General features: G+C 42.6%; 1 protein-coding gene across 2 annotated transcripts in view; it reads right to left on the bottom strand.

The window, feature by feature from the left end:
• Nucleotides 1-22423, bottom strand: part of HECTD2 (HECT domain E3 ubiquitin protein ligase 2) — a 74310-nt gene that overhangs the window by 11732 nt on the left and 40155 nt on the right. For both annotated transcript variants that reach the window (XM_054034038.1, XM_054034039.1), the window contains exons 11-18: nt 13206-13302; nt 12543-12650; nt 11059-11191; nt 10123-10211; nt 8478-8636; nt 6222-6296; nt 3698-3785; nt 3323-3429 (exon numbers count right to left, since the gene is read on the bottom strand). In XM_054034038.1, the coding sequence (XP_053890013.1) occupies nt 3323-3429; nt 3698-3785; nt 6222-6296; nt 8478-8636; nt 10123-10211; nt 11059-11191; nt 12543-12650; nt 13206-13302 (856 nt within the window). The remainder of the gene's footprint in view (nt 1-3322; nt 3430-3697; nt 3786-6221; nt 6297-8477; nt 8637-10122; nt 10212-11058; nt 11192-12542; nt 12651-13205; nt 13303-22423) is intronic.

Genomic DNA, 22423 nt, shown 5'->3' with positions numbered 1-22423 from the left:
CTCCCAATGATCCAACTAGAAATGGGGGAGGGGCAGAGGAGGGAAGCCAGCAGTATATCTGCCATTAGTCCTCATTTGGTCAGAACAGGCCAGGCTTTAGAAAACCTGCCCAAGGTAACTAAGGTCCTGGTCAGCATCGCAGGTGTGTGTGACAGGCAACCACTCTTTACTCTACTACCTGCTGGCAGCTTTTCTCACTTGCACACAGTGGTGAGCTGGAGCCGGTTCGCAAGAATCGGTTGTTAAATTTAGAAGCCGGTGTAGAACCGGTTCCTAAAGAGGTGTGTGGGTGAGCAAACTCTGGTCCGCAGGCCACATCCAGCCTGCGGGACCGTCCTGCCCGAGCTCCCAGCTGGGGAGGCTCCCCCAGCCCTCGCAGAGCCCCAGTGCGCCGCGCTGCCGGTGCCAGTGCTCTGGGCAGCTCCTGCTGCTTTGAGCAGCATGGTAAGGGGGTGGGGCTGCGAGCTCCAGTGGCCGCGTGGCATCCTTACACAGCAGCATGGTAAGGGCCCGGGCTGGGAGGAGGGGTTGGATAAGGGGCAGGGAGCAGTTGGAGGGGGCAGAGGCTCTGGGGGGGGTGGGGCAGTTAGGGGACGGGGAACGGGTGGTTAGGTAGGCAGGGGTCTGTCAGGGTGGGAGTTCCAGGGGTCTGTCAGGGTGGTGGTGGATGGGGTTGGGGCAGTCAGGGGACAGGGCGAGTTGGGTAGGGGATGGGGTCCTGGGGGGCAGTTAGGGTGGGGGGGGTCTCACGAGGGGGTGGTCAGGGGAAAAAAGGAGCGGGGGGGGTTTGATGGGTTGCGGGTTCTGAGGGGGGCAGTTGGGGGCAGGACGTGGGTTGCGGGGGAGACAGGCACGTGGGGCTTGTACTCACCGCGCGGTTCCCTACCCGGTCTTCAGCGGCACATCGGTGGCGGCGGGGGAGGAGGGGGTGTCTTCACTCGCTCCGGGTGAAGTACCTGCCAGCGAAATACCGCCAAAAACCTGGAGCGAGTGAATACCCAAAGTGCCGCTGAGGACCCAGTAGGGAACCGGTTCTTAGGATTTTGGGAGCTCATCACTGCTTGCACATATTGGGCTTCCAGTTCTGATCCTCTCTAATGGTCTAGAGATGCATTCAGCTCAGTAAAGGGTTTAGTTTGGAGCCAGATGCTGCATGCACTGAAAAGAGGTAGCCAGCAGGGAGGAGGCACTGAGCAGCCATGAGGCCCTTTTTGCAGCCAAAACAAGGTAGGTCACTAGGAAGAGAAGCCATGGGGAGAAGTGAGGGAGAAAAGGGAAGTTTCAGGAAAAAGGGGGGAACAATATTATTTTCAATGGATGATTTTTCATGTCAGCCAGCCAGTGGTGTGGGGTCTACTGAAGGATTTTATGTTTATTCTGCTGAGTTTTGGGTGACTTCTCTTTGCTTTTTCTCCCATTACTTTCTAAGATGAAAATAACCTAAAATTCACCAAAAATGCCCACAGAACTGTTCATTAACAGACCCTAGTAGTCCCACCTTGATTATAAGGATAGAATAAGAATAAGGATAGAGCGGGAAAGAGAATGGACCACACTGACACCATCTGGGCTATATCACGAGTAGATTGCCAACTTTGGTTGCACGAATTCCTGGAGGTTTAATCACATGACATTATCTTTAATTAAAGTTTAATCTTTAATTCCTGGAGACTTCAAGACAATCCTGGAGGGTTGGCAACCCTAATCATGAGAGACAATGGGGGCACCTCTGCAAACCTGCCACAGAAGAGGGGATCTAGCTCAGCACACCTGGGAATCACTGGCTTAAAACTAAAGACTAAAGTGAGGAAACAGAGGTTCCTTTTGTGGTTTTATTATATATTTGCAATTACTTAAGACAAAGTTTTAAAAAATTGGTATCTAAAATTAAGGTTTCGAGTTTACATTTAGGCACCCAAATAAATGGCCTGATTTTCAAAAGAGATGAGCAGCCATTAAGTTTAGTGAATACTGCTGGGTGATAAGCACTTTTGAAAAATCAGGCCACACTGAATCCTAACTGTTAAAAATCCTACCCATTGGAAAAAAAAAAATCTTGGCATTAATCTGTTGCAATTATCTGTCTATAAAAGGGGGATCATACTGGTTACTTACTAGCAGTATTGTGAGAGGAAATACATTAAATATTTTTAAAGACCTTTAAGATTCTCCAATGAAAACACTATACTTTCCAACTCCGTAATATTGCAGAGTCCTAAATACTAATGCAATTATATACTGTTTTTCTCAAATAGTTTTCTGGTCATAAGAACATAAGAACTGCCATACTGAGTCAGACCAAAGGTCCATCTAGCCCAGTATCCTATCTTCCAACAGTGGCCAATACCAGGTGCTTCAGAGGGAATGAACAGAACCGGTAATCATCAAGTGATCAATCCCCTGTTCACCCATTCCCAGCTTCTGGTAAACAAAGGCTAGGGATACTGTCCCTGCCCATCCTGGCTAATAGCTATTGATGGACCTATCCTCCATGAATTTATCTAGTTCTTTTCTGAACCCTGTTACAGTCTTGGTCTTCACAACATCCTCCGGCAAAGAGTTCCTCAGGTTGACTGTGCACTGTGTGAAGAAATACTTCCTTTTGTTTGTTTTAAACTTGCTGCCTATTAATTTCATTTGGTGACCTCTAGTTCTTGTGTTATGAGAAGGAGTAAATAACATTTCCTTATTTACTTTCTCTACACCTGTCATGATTTTATAGACCTCTATCATACCCCCCTTACTTGTCTCTTTTCCAAGCTGAAAAGTCCCAGTCTTATTAATTTCTCCTTATATGGACGCTGTTCCATATCCCTAATAATTTTTGTTACCCTTTTCTGAACCTTTTCCAATTCCAATATATCTTTTTTGAGATGGGATGACCACATCTGCATGCAGTATTCAAGATGTGGACATACCATGGATTTATATAGAGGCAATATGATATTTTCTTATTATCTATCCTTTTCTTAATGATTCCAAACATTCTGTTAGCTTTTTTGACTGCCGCAGCACACTGAGTGGATGTTTTCAGAGAACTATCCACAATGACTCCAAGATCTCTTTCTTGAGTGGTCATATTCAGCAAGGCACATTGATCTCAGTGGGCCTACTCGTATGCTTAAAATTAGGCATTTGCTTAAATATTTTGATGAACAGAGCCTCTATGAACACTGAAAAAAGTCAGTTGAATTATTAATGTTTATTTATATAATTCAGATCAGTCATTTTCAATTCTTTGTCACAGATTTATAATAGAAGTAAACCAAACAAACTTTATTTAATAATATCTTAATTATAAAACTTCTCATCTTATTCTTACCATCAACGCATATGAATCACAGACACTATGGAATCCATAATAAAAAGCTGCAAATTGTTTGTAGATTGATTTGTTGAGAATGAAGTCAACATAAAGCTGCACATATTCTAAAAGAAAAAAAAAAGCATTTGATATCCTTTATATTAGATATTAAATACAATTATTTCAGACTATCATTTATTGTATTGTCTTAAACAGAGTTGAAATAATTTAAAACTTCTAAAATACATTTTACTTTACGTAGCATTATAAATAGAAAGTATATTAGGAAGTTCATTCTGAATTTTATTTTTACTACTCAGCTAAATAACAAAATCTATAGTTATAAGTGAAGTTTGGTACATTTCAATTGGTATATTTATATCTTTAGTGTACCTTTCCTATTCTGAGCCGTAACTGGAATTTTATCACCACCAGGCTTTAGGTTATAAGATTTTATGACTCCAAATTCTTCTTGAAACACCTGGATAAAGAGAGAAGATGCTATAGCACATGTAACACCTTTGGTCCATTATGGCAAATAAATCACTTATCAATAGTTTTGCATATTTGTGAGAGTTTTTTTAAATTGTGTGTTATAGTTTTTAGTATTTTTCTTAATAAACAAATACACTATTTAAAATGTGTTAGTTGTGTGGTAAGACTCGAATACCATGATGGAGAAAGATGCAGAAAAGGATTTAGGAGATTAAATATATTAGAAGAAATAAACTCTCTTTTAATTGTAGGTCCCACAGAATTGAAAATAATTTAGGTTATAAAGATTCTCATACCACTTGATGACAATATAATTCCCAGCAAAAGCAAAAAAGCCTTGAACTAGAACCAGGGTTACCATATTCAAACATTTAAAAAAAGAGGACACTCCACGGGGTCCTGGCCCCCCCGGCCCCGCCCCAACTCCGCCCCTTCCCCGCCCCCGGCTCCACCCCTTCCCCACCCCCATTCCAACCCCTTCCCCAAAGTCCCTGCCCCAACTCTGCCCCCTCCTCTGAGCACCCCACATTCCCCCTCCTCCCTCCCGCTTTGATCTTGGTTGGGGGTTGCTAAGTGCTTCCCTGCTCCCAACTTGCCCTGCAGCCCCTGCACCGCCCCCCCCCCCCCGCCACAGCCTCTGTGCCCCTTGCTCCCCACTGGCCCTGGAGCCCCTGCACCCCCCCCGTCCCTGCATCCTCTGCACCACCCGCCTGCCCTGCCCCTGCGCCCCCCTACCCCTGCAGCCTGTATGCCCCTGTCTCCCCTGCTCCTCCTCACCCTGCAGCCTCTGCACACCCTCCCCCCCACCTGCCCTGCTGCCTTGGCAGCCTCTGCCTGGTGGGGGCTTCGGATGCTCAGCGGTGACCGGGGCAGCGCGGGTCCCTGCAGCCCCGGCACACGCCGCACTCCTGCCCCGCACCGCAGCCTTTTTCCTGCCCTGCGGGGTGACGGGGCCGCAGGAAGGGTCCCCCAGTGGCCGGGGAGTCCTGGCCCATGAGGGAAGCCCGGGCCGCTGGCTGGGCCTGGCCTCCCCGTGGTCCTGCGGGCTCTGCTGGGGCGCGCAGTCCGCCCGGCCTCCGGGGGCAGCAGCGGCCCCTCCGCTGCCTTCTGTGGCTACACCCCTCTCCTTCCCCCGCCCGAGCTCGCTACAATGTAGCCAGGCGGCTGGGCTGCGGTGCGGACCCGGCGGGTCCTGCTAGGGCTGGGAGGACCCTGTCTTATGCTGCCTCCCTATTTCCCCGGACATGTCCGTTTTTTTGGCAATTCCCCCCAGACGGGGATTTGAGCACCGGACATGTCCGGGGAAATCCGGACGTATGGTAACCCTACTAGAACAAGCCTATGTCAGGCCTAACAAGTGTTTTCAGGCTGGTGCAGGCCTAAACCCAAGCTTCGTTGGCTAAGCTAAATCATTCCAGATTAGAGCAAGTCTCTGCTTAGTTTAAAACTCCCATGGCAAACCAAGTCTTTCATAATTGGATCAGGATTCTCTTTAAGCCAGTCTTTCAGGTTGGAGTATATCAAATAGTTAGTGCAAGCATTTGCCTAAAAACTAGCCCCCAGATTAGGTAAAGTCTTTCAAGTTAGGTAGGCCTCTGCCTAAATCAGGCTTCCAGGCCAACTTCAATCCAAACTTACCAAGTTCTCCAAAGCCTCTGTCTGGGCCAACCTCGCAGGCTAGACTGACTCTTTCAAAGCTGGGGCGAGCTTTATAGTTCTTTAACCCCAACCCCAGACAATCAGCAATCACTCTCTATGATGGACTACTCTACCTATTGTTGCCGGCACAGAGGCCCGAGGATAGCAACAGCGGGGTTCGTTGCCCGATGTGCTTCACGTCAATAAACATACTGGGGTGGAGAAACAATCAAAGTTTATTTGAGATCTCAAAGTGGTGCAAGGAGACAGGCAAGTCTCAAATCAAGCACACCAGCAAAAACAGTTTCTCTCTTCTTATACATTTTACAACTAAGCCCCTCCTCTCTACCACCCACCCCTCTCTACCACCCCCCCCTCCATCTACTCCCCCTCCCCTCCCTACTGAAGGCATGTTTATACATTTAAGCAATTAAATCATCCTAGGGCTATAAATCTAGCTTGTTAGTAACTTCTCTCTAAACTGTTACCTGGTCTTGTTTACCCTTGGTTTACTACCTCTTCAGCCAGAAACATGCAAACCTCATCATTATCGCTTGGTACTTGGTATGAGGGGGGTGGGGGTCGTAACTGATAATTGGCTGTTTACACATTCCAATTTCTGCCCTTGGCTTTTGAGGCTGATTAGAGCTAAACATGGAAGGACAGAGTTTAAACATGGAAGAACTTTGGCTCAGGCAGGCCTAGTGACCCCAACACTATGAATAAATCTCCTGAGATGGATCAATAATTACTATAAACTGTAGATTTTGTGTTCCTACAGTACCTGGAAGGTTGAATAAAAGTCTTCTTCAACGTTGTCTTCATAGGATAGAAGCTCACTTAGTCCATGGGCCAACTCCTGGGGGGGAAAAAATTACTAAATTAGCTACAATTCCACCTTGTCCTTTTAAAGTACAATAACTTACTACTGAGAAACACCTTGGGCAAAATTGCATATTAAAGCATACTATACATAAAGCAACCTGTTACTCTGCATGTGCAGAAATGATTTTTCAACTACTACTAACTACATTTTGAATTTTTTCCCTCACCAGGCAACAGAACTTATTTCCAATATGTTCATACTGAATTCCATTTTTCAAACATTAGTTACAAATGGATCTAAAAAAGCCCTGTTAGATTTTTTTTAAACAAATGGAAAAAAGGGAGATTATTTATCAGTAACTGTTCCCCAGATGTTACCTCTGAAAGAAAGGTACAACTAAACAAAGAGCTTAGAGAAGGGGCTGCTTCTGCATTTTGCCTACCATCATTATATCACACTTATTCAAGTAGATTAAATTTAGTATCCAGGTCTGTTATAAGCAAGCTGGAGTCCCAGTGCCACAGAGACTAAACTCTTGTTCTACCAGGGGAGTGGCCGCTTGGAATGTTTGCATCCAGAATGCATGTATTTTGCAAATTTGTAGGGCTGCTACTTGAAGTTTAGTTTCCAGCTTTATATTGTTTAAATAATCATGACACTCTTGACATTGGAGTCAAGATCAGATGCTAATATTGGGAGAGCAGCTCTTCAATTAAAAAAAAAAAATTAGTACTCCTTTGACACCACTTGGTTCTGTTATTGTATGTTATCCTTCTACAGTGGGGATTCAGAGGCATTTTACTGAGGGAGACATGTACTTCTCCCGAAATGCCCAAATAACTGATGAGCCTGAGTGAAAGGCTCATTGTGTCCAGATGGTAACTAAATAGCCCATTCCATGTCCAGCTTATGCTTATGTAACTTCTCTTTGTGGCATGAAGACACCATAGGCCAGATTTACAAAAGTACTTAGGTACCTAAAGATGCAGCTAGGTGCTTACTAGAATTTAGGTACCTAGCTCCCACTCAAAGTCAATGGGAGTTAGGCACTTAACTCACAGAGTGCTTTTGTAAATCTCACTAGGCGCCTATCTGCATCTTTAGGCTCCTATGTACCTTTGTAAATCTACTGTCTGGCCTGCGTATGTGTATCTGGAGGAATGCTTTGCCTCCCCCTTCCTCTTCAATATGAATGCAAGAGGACCTATGACGCTCAGTATTCAAAAATGGAACCTACTGATAGATAAAGTGGTTTCTTGCCAGGCAAAATAAGATCTGAAGATCTTGTCTTCAATTTACGATCTGATGGTTTCTTTGTTGGAGAAGCTGGACCGAAAGATCATCTCTGATTTCAAAGTCGAAGATTCTGAGACTTCTGAAGAAAGGAGTTGAGCAGGTCAGACTTCAATCCAGGGGGAGAAGCTTAAGACTGAGCTCATGCTTCTTACCCCTACCCTGGAATATGGTGCCACACACAAAAAAATAATACTAATGCAAGTACCCATCAGCATACGAAGTGCCTTAATGATAGGGTAGCAACATCTTCCAACTGCATGGGGCACCTTTTTTTTTGATTCCCAAACTCTTTTTAGGATATGTCATCTTGTGCTGAGGCAGATTTCAGAATATTGCTACTCAATTGTAGAAACTAACCCCACTAAAATTACTAGAAATGAATCTGGCCATTACAATACTTTTAAGGGCTTTTTAAACCACAGGAATGAAGAATGAATGATCTAGCAGGTGGCTATAGAGGAACTGAGGTCAATTAAATGGCTGAGGCCATTTGTAACTTTGCTTGGAATGTTTAGATCCAGAACTGACTCATGTACACCGTTGAGAGTTTTACTGCATCTAGTGATACCATGGATTGCAAAGTATAGCACTGGTCTCTTAGAGTGGAGTTCTGCATAGTACATTTCTTAGATGTGAAGTTTCATGTGTTCGTGTGTAGTTTTTTTTTTTTTTTTTAATTCCCATAACTTAATTGGCAGAAGGGAAAATTTTGTTCAGTCTTTTACAAGCAAAAAATAAATAAATAAGATCTTCAAGAAGAGAGAAAACGGTGAGTGGTTTGGAAAGCATATAAAAAGGGGGCTTATAATGTGAAATGTTCTGCAACATTTAAATGAAACAGAAGCACCCAAGCACCGATACATGAAACCAATTATTATTTAAATAAACAATCCTTTAAAATACTGCTTTTTTACTTACTGGCATAATATGACACAGGTCATCTAATGAAACACCACTGATGCCTACAGGTGTGTTCTGATCACAGGGAACAATGGGAGGACTCAAAAGTTTCTTGTAACAGCAAGGTGGGAAGCGAATATCCAAGGTGATACTGTTATACACGGCAAGTCCCATAAGCTATACATATCAGACGTTAAGTAGAAAATCATATTCTTATTATTCTTTTTTAGATCACTTTAGAAGAATATTTTACACTGTTACTGAGAGTATTCTGAAAGTATTAAACAAAACTGAAAAGGCAAGAAAATATGTTCCTTTTTCAACATTGCCATCATTCTTTTAAGAGTCTATTGTCTAATGTAAGAATTATTAAACTAAAAAATATTAACATGATCAAATCATGCACTTCTTTTCAACACTTGAATTCTTTCATACTTAAGATTCTGTACAGCATGAAGCATTTTTTGAACTACTATAATATGAAAAAAAAGTTAAAATGAAACTATAGATATGGGTATCTTTAATCTAAAAAATTCTAAAGAGGTCTTAACACACCAATGTTTCCATAAAAATTAAACACATTAAGACAAACTTATGCTGACAGTGTAGTTCACCAGCTGGCCTATTCAGGCATATTTGGTGGGACTGCACAAAGATCCAGAGTTTTGGGGAACTATTAATGAGAAATCAGGTTTATTTTAGTCTTTTTTGTACAAATCAGTATGATTATTGCTGTACCTGAGAAGTTAATTATCCATCAAGAGAAGCTGCCCCTTTTTTGTGGTTGTTACCGGTTACTGCCAGATTTGTTATTACACCCCATTAGTTTAACCTTCCTATGCCAGGCAGCCAACTGGGTAATGCATGGGATATTTTCCTTATATAAAACTTAAATATAAGACCAGACTATTCGTTTCCTTTGACTAAATATGCCAGTTCTAATAAACAACTATATAAACCATCCAATTTGCTGCCTATTGAACCAGGCTGTTTTTCTTTTTGTATTTAGCAGATTAAATCCTGTTTACTGTATGTATTCATTCCATTTGTAATGACTATACTGTTTAATGATTTTTAAAAAAAAATTCAGTTTATCTATTGCTAATCATTCTGTTGACAAGTTATGTCATTTATAACAGCAGTGTGAGTAATCTATTCTAGATTATATATCAGTTGATTTAACAGTCACCAAGAAAATATTTTTTTCCACCAAAGATTCAATTTTAAAGATGAAACTTTATAGTCAATAAACTATTATAATAAAACAGATTTTAAACTTGTTACTAATAGGGGTTCCATACTTTTAAAAAATCTAATTCTTAATTTCCTAACTTTGGAGTGCTTGATTTTGCAAACTTAACATTATTTTAAATGTATTTTTTGTATGTAATATATATGTATACATACACACAATATGTATTTTCCTTATTTTTAATTTTCCTACAAGAATCACTGGTCAGTGTATTCTGTTTAGCTTTTTAAAGCAAAAAAAAAAAAAAAAAAAAAAAAAAAAAACTTACTGAAAAAGAAAAGCATAATAAAAACTAATTCTGACTTTGTATATTTATACTTCAATCAGAAGTTCCTAGCTTTTTGTTTTTACATTTAGTAACTGATTAAAATACTATGCAAATAACAGGTTCAAGTGGACAGCAAAGGATACAGCTCCAACCAATCGGAATTCAGAGTAATCATCACATTTATAGCTGCTAAACCAGTGACAGTGTGAATCCTTGTGATATGTAAACATACCTGTGGAATGTAAAAATTATTTCACAACATTATTTTTAATTTTATATTAATTAATTAACATTATATTTAATTTTATTTATTTATCAGCAATTAAAAATATCCCCCCAAAGCATATATTTGTCTCACGCTTCCTTCATCCTTTCTTAGCTAATAGAGTGTGTATACCAGTGAGTGCCTTCATTCTAGATACTTTCCTTCCCTCCCACAGCAATACAGGTAGTTGTTTGGCAATCTTGAAAGATGCTGGCACATATTCACTGACACTAATGTCACAAGCTGTATTGCCATATAAGGCATGGTTGTGGGGTGCATCACAGAAATCACCAAACAATAGTGAAATTGACAATGTTAAAGTTAATTCGCTAAAGAATTGTATTTAAGATCCATATTAATGGAGCCAAAAATTAGTGTTAGAGTGAGTCAAAATTGCTGGAAAAAACAAAAGTAAAATATGTTCTAACAATGGCCTCGGGATATGTGGTTTAGAAATTGAGGAGTCTGAGACCCACTGGATAGTGCAATACTGACTACCGCATTCACAATTCTCAAGGAAGGAGATGGCCCTCATGCAGGCAAGTCCCATATCTATACACAGTTAATGTGCTTCAGTTTACAGACACTGAAGGTATGTTTACACAGCAAAGAAAAACCTGTAGCTGGCCTTTGCCAGCTGACTCGGGCTTGCAGGGCTCAGGCTACGTGACCCAACAGAGAATATTAAAAAAAAAGATCCAAGGTGGATGGGCTAAACATTTGAAAAACTAAAAATGCCTCTCCATCCCTGTTTTTAATTAATCTCGTTTTTAATTTGTTAATCTTAAAAAAGAAGTAAATTATGAGGACTCACCATAGTCCGGGTGAAAAATCTGGCGAATAAGGAGAAGAAACCATTCTTTTGTCAAGCCACCCATATCAAGACCAGCCTCCCCTACAAATGTAACTTTCAACTTTTTTTTCAAATCTGCCCTCTTCCGTGTCAGCTATTAAAAAATAAAAATTACAATAAATCAGACTCACAACATATTTAGTATTACAGAACTACTGGATAAAACAAATGTGCTTATTTTATTTCTATAGCTATTAGTTGAGTGAAATATGAATCCATAAAGTTACTGAATTCTAATTCATAATTCAAGTTTATATGCAAATAACTGTCTGGATTGGGAGAGTTAGCTAATCATAATTGGTTGGCCGCTCTCCCTCCTGACTCATGGGGTCTCTGTCCAGGCTTGGAGCCATCTTGGGAGTCAAGGCATCAAATAGCTCTCATCCACATTCTCTCTGAGTAACTGGGTCCTGGGTATGGCAGCAGTGGGTTAAAAATTTGGGTAAGAAATTGGAAGAAGAAAGACTAAAGTATTTAATAATCTTGGAGCATGTGTCATTCTGTGGGCAAGTTAATGATAGAAAGGTAAGGGAAGTGTCATTTGAGTCATTAAAATCTACGGAATCATAATTTCAATGGTATCACCTTTTTAACTGATGATGGTAATCAACTTCAAGCATTCCTTCCATTTATAGTAATCTGCAACCTTAAAAAATATTAATCCGGGTATCACATTCTGGGCATTAACTGATAACACATTATTGTCAGTCAAGAGCCTCAATAGAACTTTGTGAGGGCTGCCACGTTTGACATGTTAAAGTATAATTTTTAAAAATTTTCTTCAATGTATAGCTACATAATTGTTCCAGGCTTTTCCTGCTTAGTGCCATAGTGTTTGTGGGAGAAAGGACTTTCGAATGATACCCAACTTGACCAATTTCCAACCACACTGTATTATCAAAATGTCCACCAACTGGAGGACCTGGAGTGGGGACCCGGGGAGAAGTGAGCCCCCCTGCCATGCCACTGCAAATATGATTCTGTAGATTTTTTTAAACAACACCTCCCTTTATCTTGCTAACACTAGCTTGCCCACCACAGAATGAGATTTTACTATATTGTGCTCCTAGACTATAAAGCTTGAGGAGAGAAGGTCATGAAGGAAGAAATCACACAGTATCTAAAGAATTAGTTAGAAGAAGCTGGAATTCCTACCTTGGAATATGATACAATATAATCTGATGATTATGCACAGTATTCTTAATGGGTTAACTTTATATTCATATTTTTAAAATTTCTTTTTAGTTAGCATGTACATACACAAAATCTACATAACTGTGTGTGTGAAGTGGGTAAATGTGCAGGAGACAATGACTGAAAATATGTTTTCTCAGCTATCATTACAAATGTTTTAAATAGATTCACTATAGAAATCAGTTCTATCAGACTGAATTAAAAATGTTACAGATACTTTTCAACAAAACATTAATTTCCATTTTCTGTACCTCATCAAGTGAATCACTAACAAGGTGCATCCTTCTCACTTTCAAGTTCAGGAATAACATATTCATGTCAGGTCTCTGCCTGCGAGAGACTTTGTCCACTAGGCTTTGCTATTTGGAATTAAAAAAAAATATATTTTACACACACAACATTTTTGCTTAATAAGCCAAATCAGCCCTCAGTACCTAGTACCATTTCCTCTTAACAGTCACTTCTCCCTTATATCCAACACCTTGTCCTGTGACCTGAATAGGTACTGTTGTATTCCGATCTATCATTAACCACCTTAGCAGAATAAAATCGACAATTAACAAGGCTTTTCAGGGAAATGTGTTCCTTCAAAATTATCTTCCTCATTACTCTGTCTTGCCTGTCACTCATGGGAGTGGTGAAGAAAGATTCATATATTGCAGAAGACTAACCAGCTCATTATACTGTAGAAACACATTTATGAAGCTACTGCCGCCCTAAGCAAACTAAAACAAAAATACTGTGTAAGCATTCTTCGTGGCCTTTTGCAGACTAGAAGTTACAGAATGACCTAATTTTTTTTAAGAGGTTAGCCCTAAATTTCAGAGATTGCAATGAATAATTTTACAGAATGTTTAACAGATTAAAATGTATAACATTATTTTTACATGATCATTTATCACAACGTGACTTACCCGTGCCATGCTTATCATCTGTTGTTCTGAGTCCCTTTGAATAATAACTTTTTTTGCTGCTATAGAAATAATGAATGGATACTGACAGAAAGAAAACCTGAATGGCAAAATAGACAGGAAGTTAAATAAGGTGTAATTTTTACTAAAGATAATAAAACAAGAATCAATCTTTGTATTACTGTTTAGTAATTCTCCCCTCTGTTAATATCTCATTTGTAAATAACTCTTCTTCTGAAATAGCTATTGTTCTCTCTGCATTGTGTGCACAGATGTTAATTTAATCTTGTGCAAACCATTTTAGTGTTAACAAGGACTTAGCATTCACAGTATTTGTATGTACTTTTTCACAATAGACCTTTAATCTTTATTGTAGTATCTACCATCATAGCCCTTTCATGTGACTGAAGAACAAAGCCAGCCACTATAGTATGCAAACAGCATCTTTGGTGTTAAATACTAAATGTGAATTGTTAAGCAGAGCTAATGAATAAAACAAAACTTAACTTTTACATTATTTTGATTGCAAAAAAGATGTCATGTCTATTATTTTCCAGTCAATTAAAGCACATAATGGAAATACTTGTATTTTATGCTATTTGCTGGGGCCTGATTGACATCAGGAGCTGCAGGTATCCAGCACTTCTGAAAAAATCAGGCCATTAGTAACATTATTTTTCAATCAATCAGTAATAAGGATGATAAACACTCAAGAATCCCAGAAGTGACAAACACCAATGGTTCCTTTGTTAGTTTTCTTTGTTAAATTTAAGCTCTCATGAAAGTGAGGGAATAGCAGCACTAGCTTGAGCAAAGAACAGAGCATGTAGATGCTGTCCAAGCTTCCTCATGTGGCTCCGCTAGTATTCAGTCATTACATGCAATAACGTTATTTGTCTCTTTAGCCTATTCTCTGACAACTGTGTAGAACATTATACATATCATAAAGCTACAACAGTGAAGTATGACACTCCCTCCCAATACAAAATTTGCCTTGGAACTTGTGCAGGAATTTGGACTTTGGGCCCCCAACATGAAAGGATAGTGTTAGTCCATTATACTATCTGTCAAACAACTAGTGTCATATTTCATCTAATACCTAAAGTTTCTTTCATCCTTCACCTTTGACAACATTATATGGGCCACAAGTCAACAGTTAGTATTCTAAGGCCTGGTCTAAACTAGGAGTTTATGTCGAATTTAGCAGCGTTGAATCGAATTAACTCTGCACCCGTCCACACAACAAAGCTATTTAGTTCGACATAGAGGTCTCTTTAATTCGACTTCTGTACTCCTCCCCAACGAGGGGAGTAGTGCTAAATTCGACATGGCTAAGTCGAATTAGGGTAGGTGTGGATGGAAATCGACGCTAATAGCTCCGGGAGCTATCCCACAGTGCACTACTCTGTTGATGCTCTGGACAGCAGTCCGAGCTCGGATGCTCTGACCAGCCACACAGGAAAAGCCCCGGGAAAATTTGAATTCCTTTTCCTGTCTGGGCAGTTTGAATCTCATTTCCTGTTTGGACATCGTGGCAAGCTCAGCAGCACTGGCAACGATGCAGAGCTCTCCAGCAGAGATGGCCATGCAATCTCAGAATAGAAAGAGGGCCCCAGCATGGACTGATCGGGTAGTCTTGGATCTGATCGCTGTCGGGGCGATGAGTCCGTGCTTTCGGAGCTGCGATCGAAAAGACGGAATGCAAAGATCTACGAGAAGATCTCCAAAGCCATGACAGAGAGAGGATACAGCCAGGATGCAACGCAGTGCCGCGTGAAAATCAAGGAGCTGAGACAAGGGTACCAGAAGACCAAAGAGGCAAACGGACGCTCCGGATCCCAGCCCCAGACATGCCGTTTCTACGAGGCACTGCATTCCATCCTAGGTGCGGCCGCCACCACTACCCCACCACTGACCGTGGACTCTGAGGATGGGATATTGTCGACGCCCGCTTCCTTGGAGATGGTAGTGGACGGGGAAGATGAGGAAGGAGATGAGGAGGACGAGGCAGTCGACAGCGCTTACAACGCTGATTTCCCAGACAGCCAGGATCTCTTCATCACCCTCACACAGATCCCCTACCAACCGTCCCCAGGCATTAACCCGGACCCAGAATCAGGGGAAGGATCAGCCGGTAAGTGTTTTAAACATGTAAACATTTATTTAGAACAGAACATTAATATTAACTGTGGGTTTTTCATGATTAGATTGTCATAGGCATTTAAAGTTTTAGTCTTTGGCAGTGCAACTGCTTCAAAAAAATATAACAATGTCCGGTATATCTTGATTGGTTTGCCCTAGGCGCGCTACTGTTTAGTCCTTGCCAGTGCAGCTACAGTAAAATTCGATCTATATGTCCGGAGATAGAGCAGAATCCTCATGGGACATCTCCATGAAGCTCCCCTGGAGGTAATTGGAAAGCCTTTGCATGAGGTTCCTTGGGAAAGCGGCCTTGTTGTGTCCTCCGTAGTATGAAACGTTTCCGCGCCAGGCTATCATCAAGTACTCAGGTATCATTGCCTTGCACAGCATGGCGGCATACGGCCCTGGTCTTTGCAGGCTTTCACGAAGCATGCGTTCTTTGTCGCTGTCTGAAATCCGCATCAGAGTGATGTCGCTCATGCTGACCTGCTTTGAATTAGGGGAATGTTAGCATTGGGACTGCTTGCCTGTTCCTTTACAGAACTGTAACCGGCAGTTTACAGCCATGCGGTGGAGGCGGGAGAGGGGCAGCATAGAGGGATCTTTCCCGGGGACAGCCGCGAGGGGGTGGGACAGGGGCAGAGTTCATGCTTGCCGGATTGCTGGCAGCAGGAACTGGCCAACACTAAGAGCATTGCTTTGAACGTGAAAGTAGGGCAGTGCTATTAGTAAAGTTTTAAGGTGCCACAAATCTATGGCTCACCATGTCAGCCTGCTACCCAAATTCTGCTGTCCTGTTCCGCTTCTGTGATCTGCACTGCAAGACCCCAGGGACTGAATGCGAAGGCCGAAAATTCGACCTTGTCCTGAGTGCGCATGTGATCGGTATTGTGAATGGTCTTGTTCACAGAGAAATACTATTTTCTTTGTTCACCAAAAAATTTATCTTTCTGAGGAATTCACTCCCTTTTCCCCATCCCACAGCTGTGACTGTCTCCCGACCTGCCTGGTCATCAGACTCCCAGAGGCTGGCGCAGATTAGGCGTAGAAAGAAAAGGACATGGGACGACATGTTCTCAGAACTTATGGGCTGCTCCCGAGCCGAGGCAACCCTGCAGACTCAGTGGAGGGAGAACATGTCCCAATACCAGCGAGCACACAGCGAACGGGAGGAGAGGTGGCGGCAGGAAGACCAGCAGGCGACTCAAACGCTGCTTGGACTAATGAGGGAGCAAACGGACACGCTCCGGCGCCTTATGGATGTTCTGCAGGACCGGAGGCAGGAGGACAGAGCCCCGCTGCAGTCTATCTCTAACCGCCCTCCCCCGCCACCAAGTCCCATACCCCCCTCGCCCAAAGTACCAAGAAGGAGGGGCTACAGAGTCCGTGAAAACTGTCACTCTACCCCCGCAGACTGCTCAAGTGGCAGAAGGCTGTCATTCCCCAAAATTTGATAAGTCCTTTCCTTCCCGCCTCACCCAAGCCCCCATCCCAGTTTCATCTCCTAACTGTCTAGTTGCTAATAAAAAATACGTTTCTGTTAATTACTGTTTCCATCATGTTTTTTTAGAAGACAGTCTGTTTGAAGGGGGGGAAGGGAGTTGGTACAGACACGGGGACAGGTTAAGCAGCAGGTCACACACACAGTGCAGTCACTAGGCACCCTGGTCAGTCTGGGAGGTGGTTTTCAGTTTCTGCGTGGGGGGGGCTATGTGACTTTGTGGCGGGGGAGGGCGGTTAGAGATCTTACGCAGCGGTCCTTATCCTGGATCACAGAGCCACGCAGCAGCGGATCTGTAACCGTCCTCCCCCTGCCACAAAGTCACATAGCCCCCACACACAGAGTCCTGAACAGGAGGGGTGGCAGGCTCCGTTGAAACAATCAGTCCACCAGTGCGGACCACTGTAGAAGCAGGAGCCTGTCATTCCTCGAGTTTAGAAGCGTCCTTTGCATCACTACACTACACCCGCTCCCCACCAGAGTCTGCGTCCCAGTTTCAACACTTTACCGCGAAAACAGTAATAAAGAAAATGTTGTTCATTAACAAATTTTCAGTGATTTTATTTTTAAACGTGGGTTGGAAGGGGGTGAACGGGGTGAACGGGGTATGAAACTGGAGAGAATAGTGAACACTCACTGGGTAAAGAAACGGGGGCAGGTTCAGCTTCTCTGTAAACAAACTAAATAGTCAGAGGTTATCCTGCTCACTCAGGAACCTAGCTTTCAAAGCCTCCCGGATGCACAGCGCATCCCACTGGGCTCTTCTTATCGCACGGCTGTCTGGCTGGGCGTAATCAGCAGCCAGGCGACTTGCCTCAACCTCCCACCCCGCCATAAAGGTCTCCCCCTTGCTCTCACAGAGATTGTGGAGCACACAGCAAGCTGCAATAACAATGGGGATATTGGTTTCGCTGAGATCACAGCGAGTCAGTAAGCTTCTCCATCTCCCCTTGAGACGTCCAAAAGCATACTCCACCACCATTCTGCACTTGCTCAGACGGTAGTTGAAGAGTTCCTTTTCACTATCCAGGGCGCCTGTATAGGGCTTCAAGAGCCAGGGCATTAGTGGGTAGGCTGGGTCCCCGAGGATCACTATAGGCATCTCCACATCCCCAACAGTTATTTTGTGGTCCGGGAAGTAAATACCTTCCTGCAGCCGTCTAAACAGACCAGAGTTCCTGAAAACACGAGCGTCATGAACCTTGCCCGGCCATCCGACGTTGATGTTGGTAAAACGTCCCCTGTGGTCCACCAGTGCTTGCAGCACCATTGAAAAGTAGCCCTTTCGGTTAATGTACTGGCTGGGCTGGTGGTCCGGTCCCAGGATAGGGATGTGAGTTCCATCTATAACCCCACTGCAGTTTGGGAATCCCATTGCGGTGAAGCCATCTATGACCACCTCCACGTTTCCCAGGGTCACTACCTTTGACAGCAGTACCTCAATGATTGCGCTGGCTACTTGCATCACAACAACCCCCACAGTAGATTTGCCCACGCCAAAGTGGTTCGTGACTGACCGGTAGCTGTCTGACGTTGCAAGCTTCCAGAGGGCTATGGCCACTCGCTTCTGGACAGTCAGGGCTGCTCGCATCCGGGTGTCCTTGCGCTTCAGGGCAGAGGACAGCAACTCACAAAGTTCAAGGAAAGTTCCCTTCCGCATGCGAAAGTTTCTCAGCCACTGGGATTCATCCCAGACCTGCAGCACTATGAGGTCCCACCAATCTGTGCTTGTTTCACGTGCCCAGAATCGCCGTTCCACGGCATCAACATGACCCAGTGCCAGCATGATGTCCATGGCGCGGGGTCCCGTGCTTTGTGACAGGTCTGTGCCACTCTCAGACTTCATGTCCTCATCGCGCTGCAGTAGCCTCCTCGCCCGATTTCTCAGCATCTGCCTCTGGAAAATGTGGCTGATAAGGTGCGAGGTGTTGACAACAGCCATAACTGCAGCGATGGTCGCAGCGGGCTCCATGCTTGCAGTGCTATGGCGTCCGCGCTGTCACTCAGCAGAAAAGTGCGCGAACTGCTTGCCTGCCGGTGCTTTCAGGGAGGGAGGCCGGGAGTGATGGCTGGATGACGACAGTTACCCAAAACCACCCTCGACACATTTTTTTCCCCAGCAGGCATTGGGGGCTCGACCCAGAATTCCAATGGGCAGCGGGGACTGCGGGAACTGTGGGATAGCTGCCCACAGTGCACCGCTTCCAATGTCGACGCTTGCCCCGTTAGTGTGGACTCACACAGTCGAATTACTGTCCTTAGTGTGGATACACACATTCGACTTTGTAATATCGATTCCACATATTCGATTTAAGTGAAATCAAACTACTCTCGTAGTGTAGACATACCCTTAGTCATCGGAGGCATCATTCACTAAAGAAGACAGCAGAAACATTGATTCACCATGTAAACTAAAAATGAACTTACTAAATATTCTACACCACTCATTAAAAATCAATTTGAAACTAAGACTAAGACTGATGAAGTGGTCCACATGTCCTGTTACAATACAAAAATTTATAGCTACGTTAACAGACAAAAAAAATAAGAAATGTATGTGAACCACATCAGCATTTCTATCAAGAATTTTTATAAAGCCTAACAAAAAAGATTACTTACCAATAACGTTAAGTTGAGTGTATTTCTTTTGTTCACATTTATAGGATGTGTGGCCTGGTACTGCTGAGTTTCAGGAACTTTCTTGAAAGCACTCCACTGTTCCTCTGAACACTGAGAGTCAAGCCTATACAAAGGATTATGGAGTCCACAACCACCAAGTAAACTCCATAATTCCACGAGAACAAAGTTGTGAAGAAGAGAGAAAGGTGGGAGCAGGGTGTGAATATACAGAGGCAACCCTCCTAAAGAACTATATTTGCTGGTGAATAATCATTTTCTTTTCCAAGGTTTGCCTCTAAGGCCTGGTCCACACTAACCCCCCCACTTCGGACTAAGGTACGCAAGTTCAGCTACGTTAATAACGTAGCTGAATTCGAAGTACCTTAGTCCGAACTTACCACGGGTCCAGACGCGGCAGGCAGGCTCCCCTGTCGATGCCGCGTACTCCTCTCGCTGAGCTGGAGTACCGGCGTCGACGGCAAGCACTTCCGGGATCGATCCGGGATCGATTTATGGCGTCTAGACAAGACATGGTAAATCGATCCCAGAAGATCGATCGCTTACATCCGGACCAGGAAGTAAGTATAGACGTACCCTTATATTCCTGATCATGAGGTATAAAACATGATGATGAGATGTGCTCTCATGTCATTCTTGTTTGGAGAATGTAGCTGGCAGCTAACTAGTGCTGCAGTGGCTTCATTCACACGCAGGGACCACTAGGTCCTGTGACAAAGGTGTAGGAGGCCACGAGACTTACCCACTTTAGAAAGAAACTCACTGACATTTGATAATTTTTCTTTAATGGAATAGTACCTTAGAAAACATCCTACAATCTCTCTTCGGGGGAAAAAAATGGCTTGCAAAGAGTCCAGGATTGCACAAATATAAGATGATATCTTTTGAGTAGGTACCAGAGAAATGAAGCAACACCCATGTCACTTTCAGGAATTCTTCTAAAGTTTGTGGTATACAAATGCAAACCAGCCAGTTCTCCAAGTACAGGTAAATTGGAATATCTTAATGCCAGAAGTATGGGCAACCACAGCCAAACAACTGGTAAATCAGAAAATAGTAATGTCTGTTGCCTTCATTTAAATATTTGTGTTGAGTATGTCTGAATGAGATATGTAAGCATCTTTTAAAAAAGTTGATAGCCTTGTACAGACTTCATAGAGAAAGGATAAGAATGATGGAAGCCAATATCAGCATTTGTAATTTAAATTTATTCATTAACTCTGTTAATTTTTTTAGCCTTCATATCATCATGGATCTATCCTGATTTTTTTACATGAGAAATGATCTTGAATAGATAGTACATCCCCTTTGTGCTGATCAGGCACCTTCCTTCTGTAGTTTCAAACTCTACAGAGAATTCTCCTCTGCTCTGAATAGTGTTTAATTAGAAGAAACCCTTATAAGCATATGGGAAGAGAGACTGGGTTGCCCCATGGAATTAGATTGTGTGGGCCAACCAAACTTTAACCACCAATGATCCATGGTAATTTCACTTGACATTGCAAGGAAATGGACCAAATGGTCCCCAACTGACAAAGACGACTAGAAATTAATGAATGGCACAGGTTTCTCAGGCAATTTGTTAAATATGTTGCTTAGTGGATGCAGAAGCCATGTGAACATCAGCAGTCAAAAATGAACTACTAATTTTTTCCACCTCCAAGCCACGCAGATCATCACAGATATTAGCTGAAGGGAGGAGAATATCAGAGTTACCAGAGCTGGTTGTGATGAAGACTACACACACAAAAAATACAGCTTGAAACTGGTATGCTTGTCCAGATTAGCTACAGTGTTCTGTTTTGAGGCCCCATTGGGGATTTAGACTACGTAATATTGCCAGGGCCGGCTCCAGGCACCAGCTTAACAAGCAGGTGCTTGGGGCGGCCAAGGGAGAGGGTCGGCACCTGCGGCAATTCGGGGGCGGCAGGTCCCTCACTCCCTCTAGGAGCGAAAGACTGCCGCTGCCGATCGCGGCTTTTTTTTTTTTTGGCTTGGGGCGCCAGAAATGCTGGAGCTGGCCCTGAATATTGCAGAAATAAGGGAAAAACCCCAAAGTAAAAAATAATTAAAATTACACCAAGAGTGATATAGCTGGACTAAACTACACTACGATCAAAAGCCAAACAAAACATGTCTGGCTATAGACAATAGGTCCCGATGTCCACAGCTAACCAAGAAAAGGAAAGAACTGAGGTGGGGTGGAGGCCAGATAGCCCTACTAAAGGCTTAGTTCTGAATGTTCAGAGCCACAAGAAGGCACTCATGTGAACCCAACTGGCATTGTTTTCTAGAAAGTTCCTAAAGCTCAGCAGCTCTGGGACATACATGTGAATATGCAGATGAAATTCTGTAGTTTTCTGAAGTTATTTGTATCATAAGATTCCATGATACTAGAAGTTTGTAAAATGCTTTTATATTTCCAAATCCAAATATCAGGCATCACACTGAAGCCTGATCTAAAATACCTGTAATGGTGCGAACAAATTCTGCCCTTAAGGTTTTCTTCAACTCCTACTAAAGTCAATACAAATTGCACATATATAAACACAAGGCCACATTTGGTTTTTAGTATCTTTAACTTATTGAGAACATTTCAGCGTACTTTGAAATAAAAAAATAAAAAGTAAAGTAAAGAAAGATGTAATTAATCTCTCATGATTCAAGCCATCAAGGTCCCTTCAGAAATCCTTAATGAGATGCTATATTGTTTAATCTGATCCAAAATTTTCATTTTGTAAAAATAAGCTTTTGTGAAATCAATGAAAATGTTTTCATTAAAGATTTTTTTTAATTCAAAGGGAAGTTTTAATAAATATTCCTCTTCTGTTTTCATAACCCAAACATTGTGCTGATTCATGAGACTCTAAAGTCTTAATTTCACTGTACAAGCTGAGCAAAATGCAAAAAATAAAAACAGCCTAACAGTGAAAAATAAATT

This window comes from Malaclemys terrapin, chromosome 7, assembly GCF_027887155.1.
Source record: "Malaclemys terrapin pileata isolate rMalTer1 chromosome 7, rMalTer1.hap1, whole genome shotgun sequence".
Classification (NCBI taxonomy): Eukaryota; Metazoa; Chordata; order Testudines; family Emydidae; genus Malaclemys; species Malaclemys terrapin.
Note: the sequence above shows the minus strand (reverse complement) of the source record. Positions and strands in the feature narration are given on the sequence as shown.